The sequence below is a fragment of the Pogoniulus pusillus genome, chromosome 28 (genome assembly GCF_015220805.1).
Source record: "Pogoniulus pusillus isolate bPogPus1 chromosome 28, bPogPus1.pri, whole genome shotgun sequence".
In the NCBI taxonomy this organism is placed as follows: Eukaryota; Metazoa; Chordata; class Aves; order Piciformes; family Lybiidae; genus Pogoniulus; species Pogoniulus pusillus.
Genome location: NC_087291.1, coordinates 3,631,208 through 3,648,467, shown reverse-complemented (window position 1 = coordinate 3,648,467; position 17,260 = coordinate 3,631,208). Strand labels below are relative to the sequence as shown.

General features: G+C 47.1%; 1 protein-coding gene across 1 annotated transcript in view; it reads right to left on the bottom strand.

Moving 5' to 3' along the window:
- Positions 1-8,006: 8,006 nt before the first annotated feature.
- EFHB (EF-hand domain family member B) overlaps positions 8,007-17,260 on the bottom strand; it is a 31,688-nt gene continuing 22,434 nt past the window's right edge. Inside the window, exons 10-13 of the mRNA XM_064166918.1 lie at positions 14,354-14,561; positions 12,855-13,049; positions 10,156-10,337; positions 8,007-8,217 (exon numbers count right to left, since the gene is read on the bottom strand). Coding sequence (XP_064022988.1) covers positions 8,053-8,217; positions 10,156-10,337; positions 12,855-13,049; positions 14,354-14,561 — 750 coding nt within the window. The 3' untranslated portion in view covers positions 8,007-8,052. The remainder of the gene's footprint in view (positions 8,218-10,155; positions 10,338-12,854; positions 13,050-14,353; positions 14,562-17,260) is intronic.

Here is a 17,260-nt window from a genome sequence, read left to right as displayed (position 1 = left end):
CCCAGCTGAGAGGCTTGACTGGCCAGCATGGTTCTGGACGTGCCTTAACCCTTGAAAAGTCAGGAAACCGTCTGAAAAAATGAACTGCCACACAAGTGCAGATCTTTTCTGCTGTTCAGTATAAAAGAAACCCTTACACAGGCTGGTGCTTCTGCAGCTAAGCAGCAGGCAGAGAGACTGTGCACTTGCTATCACCAAGTGTCCTAGCTCATGAATATACATCTCTATCACCATATTTCTAGTTTAAATGAAAGATATTATTGAATGCTGGATGAAAACAGAGATAACTCACAATTAACTCCAGGCTAACATTACTGAATTGGAATCCTACAATTAAAGATGTACCTCTTACCTACCGACTTAAACGAATCAGTTGCTTGTCAGAAGTGCAAAGAGAGTTGTTGCAGGCCTCATTTCTGCCAGAAAAAAATGGAGATCATAGAATTGTAGAATCGTAGAATCAGTCAGGGTTGGAAGGGACCACAAGGATCATCTAATTTCAAACCCCCTGCCATGGGCAGGGACACCTTACCCTAGAGCAGGCCGGCCACAGCCTCAGCCAGCCTGGCCTTAAACACCTCCAGCCATGGGGCCTCAACCACCTCCATTCCAGCATCTCACCACTCTCATGCTCAACAACTTCCTCCTCACCTCCACTCTGAACCTACCAATCTCCAGCTTTGCTCCATTCTCCCCAGTCCTGCACTCCCTGATATCCTAAAAAATCCCTCCCCAGCTTTTTTGTAGCCCACTTCAGATGCTGGCAGGCCACAAGAAGGTCACCTGGGAGCCTCCTCTTCTGCAGACTCAACAGCCCCAACTCTTTCAGTCTGTGCTCACAGCAGAGCTGCTGCAGCCCTCTGAGCATCCTGATGGCCCTGCTCTGGACACACTCCAGCATCTCCACATCCTTCTTGTAATAGAGGCTCCAGAACTGGATGCAGTACTCCAGGTGGGGTCTCAGCAGAACACAGTAGAGGAGGAGGTTTACCTCCCTGGCCCTGCTGGCCACACTTCTCCTGATGCAGCCCAGGCTCTGCTTGGCTTTCTGGGCTGCAAGTGCACACTGCTGGCTCCTGTTGAGCTTCTCCTCCAGCAACACCCCCAAGTCCCTCTCCTCAAGGCTGCTCTCCAGACACTCACTGCCCAGCCTGGATTGTGCTTGGCATTGCCTCGACCCAGCTGCAGGACCTTGCACTTGGTGTTGTTGAACCTCATGAGCTTGGCTTGTGCCCCCCTCTCCAGCCTGTCCAGGTCCCTCTGGATGGATCCCTGCCCTCCAGCCTGTCTGCTGCACTACACAGCTTGGTGTCATCAGCAAACTTGCTGAGGCTGCACTCAATTCCTCTGTCCATGGCACCCACAAAGATGTTGAACAAGACTGGTCCCACAACTGATTCTTGAGGTACTCTGCTTGTCACTGGCCTCCTCTTGGACATGGACCCATTGACAGCTTCTCTTTGGGTGTGGCCATCAAGCCAGTTCATTATCCATCTTGTGGTCCACCCATCAAATCTCTGTTTCACCAGCTTGGTGTTCAAGGAAAGCCTGAACGAGGCACTTAGTGCCATGGTCTAGTTGACTGGACAGGGCTGGGTGCTAGGTTGGACTGCATGATCTTGGAGGTCTCTTCCAACCTGGTTGATTCTATGATTCTGTGACAGAAACCAATCCCTTATACAGAAAATTCATGTATAAATTCATGTGTAAAATGTGTTGTGGAGAAATTTATTTGCCCCAACTCTTTTTGTTCCTTCTCTCGTTCCCTCCACCTTTTATCCAGAAAAGAATCATTTCCCTAACAAGGAATGTTTCATCCCACACCTCTTGGATAATAAAACATTGTCTTAAGTATCTCATGCGCCTTCTGTGTTAGCAGTGAGCACTTTCACTTTGAGAAGGGCAAGGAAGAAAAATCACAGCTTTCTTTTTCAGTTTAAGAGTTTCTGGTTAAAGTCATTCATTGGTATTATTTTATCATCACACATGCAATAACCTAACTTCAATCTCTAAATACTTTCAAACTCTGCTGTTTGTTTTCTGTTTCACCACAGGAATTTATAGTTGGACTTAACAGTCCTAAAAAGTCTAACTAGACCTGAACCAAATGTGCCATGTAGGTATAATCACCCAGTGTAAAAGTCTTTGCACAAAAGGCACTGCAAATTGCACATGCCAGGCACACACTGTACTGGCACACTATTGTTGTACAATCAATACACAGCATTTCAGCATTTCAGATTGTCTTTTCCTACTGAAGAATGGCAGCTGTAATACAATTCTTTCCTCACCAACACTCAGCTGTATTTCAAGAAAGGGCCAATGCACTTTCAGGCACTTTCATTTAGAGAATCACAGAGTTATGCCATGCAGGTTCTTCGGCAGAAGTGGGTGGAGCAGCCTGAAAAGTCCTTTCTGACCTTTTCTCTTCTTATCAAAGAAAAACAAACAGATTTTTTTTTAAGGAAAGTTTTTCTTCTCTTTGGAAAAACAAGCAAACAAAAAAAACCCAAGAAAAACCCAATCTTTGCTAATCTTCACTTTCCACACTTTCCCCTGCTTTCTTTGCATTGTATTTTTTCTACTTTCTTCGGTGGAACACAGAAAAAGAGGAGAGGTTGTTTTTCCCTACCTCATTTTTGCACTTAAGAAGAGAATAATAAACAGAAGCTGTGTCACAGCATACAAAACATTCGTTTCTTTACCCTTCATTTCAAACAGGATCTTTTTTCCCCACCAATTCTGTTAAGCAGTTAGCCCAAGGGAGAATTGGACATATTTGACATCTTTCAAGCCTCAGGGCCTAAAGCTCTTGAATTCATGCAAAGCCCTTTGGGGGATAGCACTCTGCTGGCACAATTCTCCAGTAAGGAAGCAATAGAAAGGGAAACAATCATCACTCATCTGAACCATGCCTAGCTTTATTTAAGTGTCAAGCAGCATTTTGTTCAATAATCTCTCAGTTCTTGTTCTCAAATAGAAAGACCAATAATCATGACACTGCAGCATCATTAGCACACCTCTGACCACCTGCAAACACTCTCAGGCTGTGTGTTCCTACCATCCTCAGTATGATTCCTAAGCAAATTGTCTGAGCTGAAAAGCTGACAAGCACAATAAATAGTGGGAAATGGCTTGAAGCAAAAAAAGAGTCAGTAATGAAGTTCTAGCACTTTCTGTGGCAGTGTATCCAGGCTACTGCTATTGTTTCCAGCAATAAAAACCCCCAACTTCTGGAAAAGCAGCAGCTACCATTAGAGTGAGAAATACTATCTAAGCTTTTAGTCCCAACCTTATCCCTCTGTTACTGGTATTAAGTTTCATGTCGAAGCAAATTTAGAGGTGGATTGTGTGCAACTTTATGCAAAGATGTATTAAACATTGGTGATTACTTAACAAGGGTTAACTAATGGTTTTAACAGGAGTTAATTGGTTTACTTAAGTGTCTGTGTGATTACATTAGAAAACCAGGTCTGTGACAGACAATTTATGCAGAGGGAGTTGCATATTGTCTTCAGTAGACAGCTAATGGCAATACAAGTCTTTTATTTCCCTGCCTGTAGAATAAGGATGAAAGCAGAATTAAAATAACCAAAACACCAAAACCAACCAACCAATAAAGCAAACAAACACCAAACCCTGTGCATTATGTTGCTTTTTTAACTGTAATTTAAGTCCAGTTCAAATGAGATAAATAATCATTAACATCTTTTTTTCTCAGATGTTAATGTTGCACTGCTTTCCCTTCTAAAGGAAATGCAAATAAGGATGTTGAAAGAGATGCTTATTGAGAGATCAGAAGTCTGGAAGGATTCACATTTGGCTTTCAGCAGTACCACACTGTGAGTGAATCTTTGTACAAGTGCTGTTTTGTTACTCATATCAATCCACTGGAATAGGAAGACCAGTAAGTACAGAGGCAGCATTATTCTACACTCCCACTGCGACTGAATAATAACAACACTGGCAGATAGCATTAGCTTTGACCCTAGATCAAGAAACCTAACATTTAAGAAAGCTAACAGTCTGAATCTGATCTTCATTTTCATGTCAGCATGAGCTAGTGCACTAATCCAGGCCTATTACAGGTGTAAGAGTAGACATCTGTGGTGAATTTACACAAAGGAAGAATTACATCTCAGTGTAATAAACATCTCTCACTATCAGCTCAATCATTTACCTTGCTTTATGTGCCACAGTGGCACTGAAACAGACTATCTTCAGCATGAGACTGGTGAGAGCCTGGAATGGGCTGCCCAAGAAGGTGGTTAAGGCCCCATCCCTGGAGGTGTTTAAGGCCAGGCTGGATGAGGCTGTGGGCAGCCTGCTCTAGGGTAGGGTGTCCCTGCCCATGGAACTAGATGGTCCTTGTGGTCCCTTCCAACCCTGACTGATTCTGTGATTCTAAGATTTAAGCAAACCCAGTTGAATCTTAGGTTTCGTCTTACATCAAACACGTCCAAAGCATTTTATGAAAGAAAACAGAGACTTCCCAGGTGCATGAACTGAACCAAGTTCCATTCTCACACTATGCAAACTAGAATCACATCCACTGCAGTCACTGCATTTGTAAAAGCAAAGCTGGTCAGGGCAGACTGTTTGCATTAAGTATGCAACCACATATCCGCAAAGTTGCTGCACTCACCACTGCCTGACTCTGTGTGCACACTGCCCTCCAACTGCTCCATACCAAAACATCCATGCTGGGCTAGGAACTGGCTGGAGGGCCGAGCCCAGAGAGTGGCGGTGAATGGTGTCACAGCCAGCTGGCAGCTGTCACTAGTGGTGTCCCTCAGGGATCAGTGCTGGGCCCCATCCTCTTTAACATCTTCATAGATGATCTGGATGAGGGCATGGAGTCACTCATCAGCAAGTGTGCAGATGACACTAAGCTGGGGGCAGATGTGGCTGGGTTGGAGGGCAGAAGGGCTCTGCAGTGGGACTTGACCATCTGGACAGATGGGCAGAGTCCAAGGGGATGGCTTCAATAGCTCCAAGTGCAGGGTGCTGCACTTTGGCCACAACAGCCCCATGGAGAGATACAGGCTAGGGTAGGAGTGGCTGGAGAGCAGCCAGACAGAGAGGGATCTGGGGGTCCTGATTGATACCTGCCTGAACATGAGCCAGCAGTGTGCCCAGGTGGCCAAGAGAGCCAGTGGCATCCTGGCCTGCATCAGGAATGGTGTGGTCAGCAGGAGCAGGGAGGTCATTCTGCCCCTGTACTCTGCACTGCTTAGACCACACCTTGAGTACTGTGTTCAGTTCTGAGCCCCCCAGTTTAGGAGGGACATTGAGATGCTTGAGCGTGTCCAGAGAAGGGCAACGAGGCTAGGGAGAGGCCTTGAGCACAGCCCTACGAGGAGAGGCTGAGGGAGCTGGGATTGGTTAGCCTGGAGAAGAGGAGGCTCAGGGCAGACCTTACTGCTGTCTACAACTACCTGAGGGGTGGTTGTGGCCAGGAGGAGGTTGCTCTCTTCTCTCAGGTGGCCAGCACCAGAACAAGAGGACACAGCCTCAGGCTGCGCCAGGGGAAATTTAGGCTGGAGGTGAGGAGAAAGTTCTTCCCTGAGAGAGTCATTGGACACTGGAATGGGCTGCCCAGGGAGGTGGTGGAGTCGCCGTCCCTGGGGCACTTCAAGGCAGGTTGGGTGTGGCACTTGGTGCCATGGTCTAGCCTTGAGCTCTGTGGTAAAGGGTTGGACTTGATGATCTATGGGGTCTCTTCCAACCTCGGTGATACTGTGACACTGTGATACTGTGATCTCAGAAACTGCCCCTGCCTCAACATTTAAAATATAGTTATTAGGGGACATGTTATTAGGGGAAATAAACTAACAGAACAAAGGCAGCTCCCATCTGCCATTTTAAATCCTTGTTCTCTGTATCTCAGAAAACAGGCTGCAGGGTCAGAAAAAAACAACAGAGAAAAGTAACAAGCCAGAGAACACTTTGGAATTGTTTCTCTACAGGCAATAGCTAGGCAAACAGTGCCTGGCCAGGATTTAGGAGGGATGAGAAAAGGTCAATAAATACCTGTACCACTGACAGTGTCTAGCAATTGATTTATTTGTTGTTCTTCAACTACAGTAATTATCTGGCATCCTTATGCCACCAGAAAGCTTAACACAAGCAAAGGAGATAGTTTTTCTGTTCAGTGTATTCCTATAGCCACAGAATTCCTTGTTGAAAGATGTTGCAGAGGCTACAGTAACAGAAAGTTTCAAGGGCAGAGAGGGCAAGTTCATCAGGAGAAGTGTGGCCAGCAGGTCAAGGGAGGTGATTCTCCCCCTCTACTCTGCTCTGGTGAGACCCCACCTGGAGTACTGCATCCAGTTCTGGAGCCCCCATTACAAGAAGGATGTGGAGATGCTGGAGTGTGTCCAGAGAAGGGCCACGAGGATGCTCAGAGGGCTGCAGCAGCTCTGCTGTGAGCACAGACTGAAAGAGTTGGGGCTGTGCAGTCTGGAGAAGAGGAGGCTCCCAGGTGACCTTCTTGTGACCTTCCAAGTTCTGAAGGGGGCTACAAAAAAGCTGGGGAGGGACTTTTTAGGATATCAGGGAGTGACAGGAATGAGGGGAATGGAGTAAAGCTGGAGATTGGTAGGTTCAGAGTGGAGGTGAGGAGGAAGTTGTTGAGCATGAGAGTGGTGAGAGGCTGGAATGGGTTGCCCAGGGAGGTGGTTGAGGCCCCATGGCTGGAGGTGTTAAAGGCCAGGCTGGCTGAGGCTGTGGCCAGCCTGCTCTAGGGTAGGGTGTCCCTGGGCATGGCAGGGGGGTTGAAATTAGATGATCATTGTGGCCCTTTCGAACTCTGACTGATTCTATGAAACAGCTTAAGGGAGGCTGTAGCCAGGTGGGGTTGGTCTCTTCTGCCAGGCAACCAGCAACAAAACAAGGGGACACAGTCTCAAGTTGTGCCAGGGGAGGTCTAGGCTGGAGGTTAGGAGGAAGTTCTTCCCAGAGAGAGTTATTGGCATTGGAATGGGCTGCCCAGGGAGGTGGTGGAGTTGCTGTTCTTGGAGGTGTTTGAGAGAAGCCTGGATGAGGCATTTAGTGCTATGGTCTACTTGACTGGCTAGGGCTGGGTGCTAGGTTGGACTGGATGATCTTGGAGGTCTCTTCCAACCTGGTTGATTCTATTCTATGATTCTATTCTATTAAAAATATAACAAGATGCCATTCCATTATAACAATCCTTAAAAAGTCTTGCATATCTGAAACATTTATCTTAAGTACTTTCAAAAGTGTCCGTTTATAAGAATATAAAAAATAATTAAAAATGCACTGTGTGTCCATGATTTAAGCATTATTAGACTTAGATGTGTCCAGAGGAGGGCCACAAAGATGATCAGAAGGCTGCAGCTGCTCTTCTATGAGGACAGGCTACAAGAGCTGGGGCTTTTCAGCCTGCAGAAGAGAAGGCTTTGAGGAGACCTTATAATGGCCTTCCAGTATCTGAAGGGGGCTACAGGAAGGCTGGGGAGGGACTATTGACAGGGTCTTGTAATGACAGGACGAGGGGGAATGGGTTTAAACTGGCAGAGCAGTTTAAACTGGCAGATTCAAACTGGATGTTAGGAAAGGGTTGTTTGCAGTGAGGGTGATGAGACACTGGCACAGGTTGCCCAGAGAGGTTGTGGAGCACAGAATCACCGAATGTGATCAAAGATCACATTCGGTGATTCTGTGCTTCACAACCTCCCTGGAGGTGTTCAAGGCCAGACTGGATGAGGCCTTGAGCAACCTGTTCTAGTGGAAGGTGTCCCTGCCCATGAAAGGTAGGTGGGGACTGGCTGAGCTTTGAGGTCCCTTCCAACCTAAACCATTCTATGATTCTAGATGTTAAAAAGGTGAATTAAGAAATGTAAGGTATTTGCATTTCTCTTACAAAGATGTGTTTCCTTATTTCTACAGCTAGCAGTTCCTACTAACTGCAGTGAGAGCAGTAAGGTGTAGCTGTGATGAATCCACTATTTAGAGAACAGTGATTTGCAGTTCTGTAAACGTTATTGAGCAGGGTATTGAAAACCTTTATTGTACTCAGTATCAGAATTAGCAAGTCGGTTTTGTGTGTGATCCATGTATTTCATCCAGAACATTCCTGATGCTTTCTACAGAAACCTCTTCTTTTTGATGTTTCATACAGGTTTGCTTCCATATCTCTTCCAGCCTTTCATCTGAAACGTTCACACCAATGTTGTGGAGAATTTCTGCAATCTACAAAACATTACAAATCAACTCATGCTGGTTAACATTTCCTTTAAACTACACAGAATCTGAGAAGCATTCTCTGTTTGCCAAAGAGTATTTTCCCACTCCTAAATAAAAACTACAGGCTACATCCTGTAGGTCTACAACTACCTGAGGGGAGGTTGTGGCCAGGAGGAGGTTGCTCTCTTCTCTCAGGTGGCCAGCACCAGAACTAGAGGACACAGCCTCAAGCTATGCCAGGGGAGATTTAGGCTGGAGGTGAGGAGAAAGTTCTTCCCTGAGAGAGTCATTGGACACTGGAATGGGCTGCCCAGGGAGATGGTGGAGTTGCCATCCCTGGAGCTGTTCAAGGCAGGATTGGACGTGGCACTTGGTGCCATGGTCTAGCCTTGAGCTCTGTGGTAAAGGGTTGGACTTGATGATCTATGAGGTCTCTTCCAACCTTGGTGATACTGTGATACTGTGATACTGTGACACTGTGATACTGTGATCCTGAGTTCTTAGCCAAAAAAAAAAAAGTTTACGTAAATCTGAACCTTACTGGGATTGGGAATCTTATTGGGATGAAAGCTCTGGTGTACAAAATTATCTTTAGCTAATAAAGCAATGCTGAGGCAACACCAACTCTGGAAAAAAAATACACAAGGTTCACCACTGTTCCCTTTTTACAGCCTATAATCTAATTCTTCTCACCAATATATCCCAGCTAGTCTCAAACTAGCACAAATACCCACAGTGGTGGGAATTTCACAACAGCTTTGCTCTCCTCACATTCCAGAATGCTATTCAAATGTTGCTCAAAACAATATTCGAGCACGCGAGTGGCAACAGCCTGACCTACCTCACCATATTACATACTTAAGTTGGATCTACCTCCTGTATGAATAATTTTTGATGTGAAGAGTAAGTATTTTTTCGAGTTCAATGGAAAATAGAGTTGAATGGATGTAAAGAAACAAAGCATTGCAGCAACAACCTGTTTGTTGGACAATAGGACTTTCCACTCCCACATGGCTAGAGGCACCTTGCAAGAATCATAGAATCATAGAATCAACCAGGTTGGAAGAGACCTCCAAGATCATCCAGGCCAACCTAGCACCCAGCCCTATCCAATCAACCAGACCATGGCACTATGTGCCCCATCCAGGCTTTTCTTGAAGACCCCCAGGGATGGTGCCTCCACCACCTCCCTGGGCAGCCCATCCAAATGGGAAATCACTCTCTCTGTGAAGAACTTCTTCCTAATATCCAGCCTATACCTACCCTGGCACAACTTGAGACTGTGTCCCCTTGTTCTATTGCTGGTTGCCTGGGAAAAGAGGCCACCCCCCACCTGGCCACAATGCCCCTTCAGGTAGTTGTAGACAGTAATAAGATCACCCCTGAGCCTCCTCTTCTCCAGGCTAAACAGGCCCAGCTCCCTCAACCTCTCCTCATAGGGTTTGTGTTCCAGGCCCCTCACCAGCTTTGTTGCCCTTCTCTGGACATGTTCCAGCACCTCAACATCTTTCTTGAATTGAGGAGCCCAGAACTGGACACAGCACTCAAAGTGTGGCCTGAGCAGTGTTGAGTACAGGGGAAGAATAACCTCCCTTGTCCTACTGGCCACACTGCTCCTGATGCAGGCCAGGATGCCATTGGCTCTCTTGACCACCTGGGCACACTGCTGGCTCATCTTCAGCTTACTATCTAGCAGTACCCCCAGGTCCCTTTCCTCCTGGCTGCTCTCCAGCCACCCTGTCCCCAGCCTGTAGCGCTGCTTGGGGTTGTTGTGGCCAAAGTGCAGAACCCTGCACTTGGCCTTGTTAAATCTCATCCCATTGGCCTCTGCCCACCCAGGCAGCCTGTCCAGGTTCCTCTGCAGGGCTCTCCTGCCTTCCAACAGATCAACACCTGCTCCTAGCTTGGTGCCATCTGTCAATATTGTGAAAAGCAGCACTGTACCTCTGCCTTTGGTCTTGCTTTAAACAAGTCACCTTCATGCACTCCCTTCTGACTGAAGACAGAAGGGAACAATAAGGAATAAGCATTGCCCTGATCACCGTAATTAGTTCTGTCACTGACACAGCGAATCCGAGGAGCAGGAAGATCCAAACGAACACTTGGAACACCGCACACTGGATAACCTGTGGAAATCAGTCAATAGGTAGCATGGAAAAGCCTGCGCATAAGGAGTATGAGGCATTGTGCATGAAAAATGGACACACTTGGTGTTTCATTTTGCAGAGGCTCAGTAATATCTGGTTTTCTTCCTCATCTCTCTTTTTGTATTTCTAGAATTGCTAGCTGCGGCTACATCACAAGGCATGAGAAAAGGAAATCAGAGAGTCATGGAATCAACCAGGTTGGAAGATACCTCCAAGATCATCCAGTCCAACCTAGCACCCAGCCCTAGCCAATCAACTAGGCCATGGCATTGAGTGCCTCAGCCAGGCTTTGCTCCAACATCTCCAGGGACAGCAACTCCATCACCTCCCTGGGCAGCCCATTCCAATGCCAATCACTCTCTCTGACAACAACTTCCTCCTAACATCCAGCCTAGACCTGCCCTGGCACAACTTGAGACTGTGTCCCCTTGTTCTGTTGCTGGTTGCCTGGCAGAAGAGACCAATCCCCACCTGGCTACAACCTCCCTTCAGGTAGTTGTAGACAACAATGAGGTCTGCCCTGAGCCTCCTCTTCTGCAGGCTGCACACCCCCAGCTCCCTCAGCCTCTCCTCACAGGGCTGTGCTCCAGGCCCCTCACCAGCTTCATTGCCCTTCTCTGGACACCTTCCAGTATCTTAACATCTCTCTTGAATTGAGGATCCCGGAACTGAACACAGTACTCAAGGTGTGGCCTGACTGCTGATCCTGCAGTAATATACTAGTACTTATGCAGCATTTCCAGATGAAAACATTTTCAGATGATTCCAAGAAGATACTGTTCTCATAAAATTAGTAGTGCCATTTCTCAAAGGCATCAGGATTAACTTTCATGGTTTAAAATTTGGCACTGGGTTAGGAACTGGATGGATGGCTGGCCCAGAGAGAGGTTGTAAATGGTGTCACATCCAGTTGGCAGCCAGTCACTAATGGTGTGATGAGGCTGGTGAGAGGCCTTGAGCACAAGCCCTATGAGGAGAGGCTGAGGGAGCTGGGATTGGTTAGCCTGGAGAAGAGGAGGCTCAGGGGTGACCTTATTGCTGTCTACAACTACCTGAGAGGTGGTTGTGGCCAGGAGGAGGTTGCTCTCTTCTCTCAGGTGGCCAGCACCAGAACAAGAGGACACAGCCTCAAGCTATGCCAGGGGAAATTTAGGCTGGAGGTGAGGAGAAAGTTCTTCCCTGAGAGAGTCATTGGACACTGGAATGGGCTGCCCGGGGAGGTGGTGGAGTCGCCGTCCCTGGAGCTGTTCAAGGCAGGACTGGACGTGGCACTTGGTGCCATGGTCTGGCCTTGAGCTCTGTGGTAAAGGGTTGGACTTGATGATCTGTGAGGTCTCTTCCAACCTTTGTGATACTGTGATACTGTGGTGACCCCCAGGGATCAGTGCTGAGCCAAATCCTGTTTAGTAGCTTCTTTGATGATCTGGATGAGGGGATCAAGTCCAATATTAGTAGATTTGCAGATTACACCAAGCTGGGAGCAAGTGTCAAACTACTGAGGGCAGGAGTGCTCAGCAGAGAGACCTTTTACAGGCTGGACAGATGGGCACAGTCCAACAGCATGAGATTCACCAGGGTCTACCCTTTGGCTACAACAACACCATGAAGCACTACAGGCTGGGGACAGAGTGTTGGAGAGCAGCCAGGCAGAAAGAGACCTGAGAGTACTGATTGACAGCCAACTGAACATGAGCCTGCAGTGTGCCCAGGTGGCTAAACAGGCCAATGGCATCCTGGCACATATGAACAATAGTGTGGCCAGCAGGACCAGGGAGGTCATTGTGCCCCTGTACTCAGCACAGGTTAGGCTGCATCTTGAGTACTGTGTTCAGTTCTGGGTCACTGAATTTAATAAAGATCTTGAGATCCTTAAACTGTCCAAAGAAGGGTAACAAGGCTGGTGAGGGGGCTGGAGCACAGCCCTGTGAGAAGAGGCTGAAGGAACTGGAGTTGATTAGTCTGGAGAAGAGGAGGCTCAGGGGTGACCTGATTGCTCTCTACGGCCATGTCAAAGAAGGTTGTAGCCAGGTGAGTTGGTCTCCTCTCCCAGGCAACCAGTAATGGGACAAGAGGACACAGTCTCAAGCTGTGCCAGGGGAGGTCCAGGCTGGATGCTAGGAGGAAGTTCTTCACAGAGAGAGTGATTGGCATTGGAATGGGCTGCTCCAGGAGGAGGTGAAGTCACCGCCCCTGGAGGTGTTTAAAAAAAGCCTATATGTGGCACTTAGTGCCAAGGTCTGGTTGATTGGCTAGGGATGGGTGCTAGGTTGGATTGGCTGATCTTGGAGGTCTCTTCCAACCTGGTTGATTCTGTGAATACATTAACAATGCTCAACATCCAAGCCATGCAAACTTCCAAGCCACAATCCCAAACAAACTTACATAAATTAATTAATTGTTGTACATTGCTAGAACTTGTAGCAATACTTTCAAAGCTTGCTCCTGATTTTATCCTAAATAATGCTCAAAAGTGAGCAGCATGTCCACTGTACTCACAGAGTGTTGGGAGACCACCTACTACAGCATTATACTGGGAAGAAGTTGTTTGGTAATTTGCAAGTACACCCTCTGTTGATCTAAGTGTTTCTGGTGCCTCCTCTGAGCTTCCCAGTTCTCTCAATGCAAGATGTTCCTCCTTCAGCTGTGACTTATCATTTACATCTTCAGGTACAAGAGCACCTAGTTCTTTCTCTGTGAACAAATGTCATGGTACATCCAGAATTTATTATCAGTGCATTATAAACTAAGATGTTAAAACCATTGCATGAATCCCTGAAAAAACTCTAAATCACAGCAGAAACTATAAATCACTATTTTAAAAGCAGGTCATTCATCTGTATTCCTGATGAGCACCCAATCAACTACACTATGGTATGTGCCACAGCTGACTTGCTAGAGGGAAGGGATCCATCCAGAGGGACCTGGACAGGCTGGAGACGTGGGCCCAGGCCAACCTCATGACATTCACCAAGGCCAAGTGTAAGGTCCCGCACCTGGGTGAGTGCAATCCCAAGCACAACTCCAGGCTGGGTGGGGAATGGCTGAGAGCAGCCCTGAGGAAAAGGACCTGGGGGTCTGGGATGATGCAAAGCTCAACAGGAGCCTGCAGTGTGAGTGCAGCCCAGACACAACCCTGTGCTGGGCTGCAGCAAGAGCAGTGTGGGCAAGGAGGGGATTCTGCCCCTTGGCTCTGCTCTCCTCAGACCCCACCTGCAGTCCTGGGTGCAGTTCTGGAGCCCCCAACACAAGAAGGACATGGAGCTGTTGGAGCCAGTCCAGAGGAGGCCACAAGCATGTTCAGAGGGCTGCAGCAGCTCTGCTATGAGGTCAGGCTACAAGAGTTGAGGCTCTTCAGCCTGGAGAAGAGAAGGCTTTGAGGAGACTTTGGGGTGGCCTTCCAGTATCTGAAGGAGGTCTACAAGAGGGCTGGGGAGGGACTATTTACAAGGTCTTGTAATGATAGGACAAAGTGTAATGGGTTTAAACTGGAAGAGGGGAGATTCAAACTGAATTTTAGGAAAGGGTTGTTTGCAGTGAAGGTGGTGAGACACTGGCACAGGTTGCCCAAGGAAGTTGTGGATTGTTCCTCCTTGGACATGGTCAAGACCAGGTTGGGTGAGGCTTTGAGTGACCTGTTCTAATGGGAGGTGTCCCTGCCTATGACAGGGGGTTGGAACTGGATGATCTTTGAGATCCCTTCCTACCTAAACCACTCTATGATTCTATGATCTTAGTCAAAAGGCCAAGAAGCTATAATGATTCTGATTTTTAACTGTCTCCTAATATATAGGATATTCTCAGCATGCAAGATAAAACTCCACAGTTCCAAAAGACATTTGTATCTGTGGCTCTGCTAGTGATAGGCAAGGACTAAATGCACTCCTTAAAGCCTACCCTCCTTAAGGACCACCTTGTCTACAAAAGCAATGTCATTTCAGTAACTGTTATAAGAAAAAGACTACATTCACTTAATTTCCCAGTATCAAATCACCTACCTTTTGCAATTATTTTTGCTTCAAATTCTTTAACAGCCATTTTGTCTTTCCAGTTCAGATAGTTTATGAAGTCCAGGTAATTAATCAGACCATCTTTATCCAAATCACAACAGTCAAATAAGGAATCTAGGAGCTCATGATCTAGATTCACATTAAGCTGGAAGCAGCACTTTAGCAGGTTGTTCTTGTCTATCATTCCACTGCCATTCTGTTGGAAATAAAATAGTTTTATAACAGCTGTTATAAAAAGCCTCCACCAAAAGGAACATATCAGAGAATCATAGAACTTTAGAGGCTGGAACGGACTTCCAGAGATCATTGAGTACAACCTCCCTGCCAAGGCAGGATTCCCTAGGACAGTCCACACAGGAATGCATCCAGGTGTGTTTAGAAAGCTTCCAGAGGAGACTCCACAACCTCTCTGGGCAGCCTGCTCCAGTACTCTGTCACTCTCACTGCAAAGAATTTCCTCCTCATGTTGAGGTGAAACCTTCTATGTTCCACTTTGTAGCCATTGTTCCTTGACCTATTGCTGCTGACCACCAAAGAGATTGGCCCCATCCACTTGACACCCATCCTTCAGATATTTGTACACATTGAGGAGATCCCCTCTCAGTCTTCTCTTCTCCAGACTAAACAGCCCCAGAAAGGCAACTACATAAATTATATATAGATATATACACCCACCCTATAAGACCAGACACACCATTCCAGAAGAGCAACATTACTGAGCACAAAAAGAACCCCTGAACTAATCAGAAATTAAACACATGAACATAATAGTGCCAGCAAATAATTTTCAGTTTAAATAATAGTGATCTGTGAGTAAAAACCATTGACAGGGTATTGTAACAAGATAACAATCTTATCATAAAAGCTGAGGTAATGCCAAGAATTCATTTGAAAGTAAGGCATCAGTCAATTTGTATATGTTACTACCAAGGCCATATACAGTATCATAGTATCATCAGGGTTGGAAGAGACCTCACAGATCATCAAGTCCAACCCTTCACCACAGAGCTCAAGGCCAGACCATGGCACCAAGTGCCACATCCAGTCCTGCCTTGAACAGCTCCAGGGACGGCGACTCCACCACCTCCCCGGGCAGCCCATTCCAGTGTCCAATGACTCTCTCAGGGAAGAACTTTCTCCTCACCTCCAGCCTAAATCTCCCCTGGTGTAGCCTGAGGCTGTGTCCTCTCGTTCTGGTGCTGGCCACCTGAGAGAAGAGAGCAACCTCCTCCTGGCCACAACCACCCCTCAGGTAGTTGCAGACAGCAATAAGGTCACCCCTGAGCCTCCTCTTCTCCAGGCTAACCAATCCCAGCTCCCTTAGCCTCTCCTCATAGGGCTGTGCTCAAGGCCTCTCCCCAGCCTCGTCGCCCTTCTCTGGACATGCTCAAGTATCTCAATGTCCCTCCTAAACTGGGGGGCCCAGAACTGGACACAGCACTCAAGGTGTGGTCTAACCAGTGCAGAGTACAGGGGCAGAATGACCTCCCTGCTCCTGCTGGCCACACCATTGCTGATGCAGGCCAGGATGCCACTGGCTCTCTTGGCCACCTGGGCACACTGCTGGCTCATGTTCAGGCAGGTATCAATCAGCACCCCCAGATCCCTCTCTGGCTGCTCTCCAGCCACTCCGACCCCAGCCTGTATCTCTGCATGGGGTTGTTGTGGCCAAAGTGCAGCACCCTGCACTTGGAGCTATTGAACCCCATCCCATTGGACTCTGCCCATCTGTGCAGGCGGTCAAGGTCCCGCTGCAGAGCCCTTCTGCCCTCCAACCCAGCCACATCTGCCCCCAGCTTGGTGTCATCTGCAAACTTGCTGATGACTGACTCGATGTCCAAAATGTCAATTATAGTTTTTTCCAGAGACAAAAAAAAAATAAAAGAAATAACCTGAAATTCTGAAGCTTGGTGGCTCAGAAAATTGGAACACAATCTTTCAATCATTTTTCTTTCAAGAAGAAAGAAATACCAAATTTTGAAGAGTAAAAAAGAAACACAGTCTGTGTTAATGTATGCAGGGGGTTTTATGGCAATGATTGAGAAAAACCCTTATAATGTACTGGACTAGCTGGAGATGGCCCTGCTGCTGTTGGGGTGTTGGACAAGATGATCTTCAAGGGTCCCTTCTAACCTGATGCATTCTGTGGTTCGATTCATGTAGTAAGAATGTTTAGGATAAACCAGATCTCCAACTGGGTCCCTTCTAACTGGGTCCCTTCCAACCTGATGCATTCTGTGGTTTGATTCAAATAGTAAGAATGTTTAGGATAAACCAGATCTCCAACTGGGTCCCTTCTAACTGGGTCCCTTCCAACCTGATGCATTCTGTGGTTTGATTCAAATAGTAAGAATGTTTAGGATAAACCAGATCTCCAACTGGGTCCCTTCTAACTGGGTCCCTTCCAACCTGATGCATTCTGTGGTTTGATTCAAATAGTAAGAATGTTTAGGATAAACCAGATCGCCAGGCTTTTTTCTCAGGAAGCTGGGAGTCTACAGCATAGTCTCTGACCTGGTTCCTCTTGATTCCTGACTCAGCAGAAGCCTTGCAGAGGGGAAGGCAGGATGCGATTGGCACAACTTCACGCTGGCTGTAAAGGCTGATCATGTGCAGGCATTTAGAGCCTGTTCCTGATAAACTCGAGGCAGTGCAGTTTCCAGGCAGTTTCAGGATGCAGTGAGGTGGCAGCAGCAGTACTGTGCTACCTGCTCATCCCTTTTAATCAATACAGCCTGAGACTAACAGGGCTTTGGACATAGATTAGCCAATCTGAATGGCACTTTGCCAAGCTTGACCACATTAGGTAAAGCCAGGGCTTTCATTTTCCTTTCCTGCCATTGCTTCCCCCAGCACAGAAGGAAGGGGAGCAGGGGAACATGTGTGGGTAAGCCA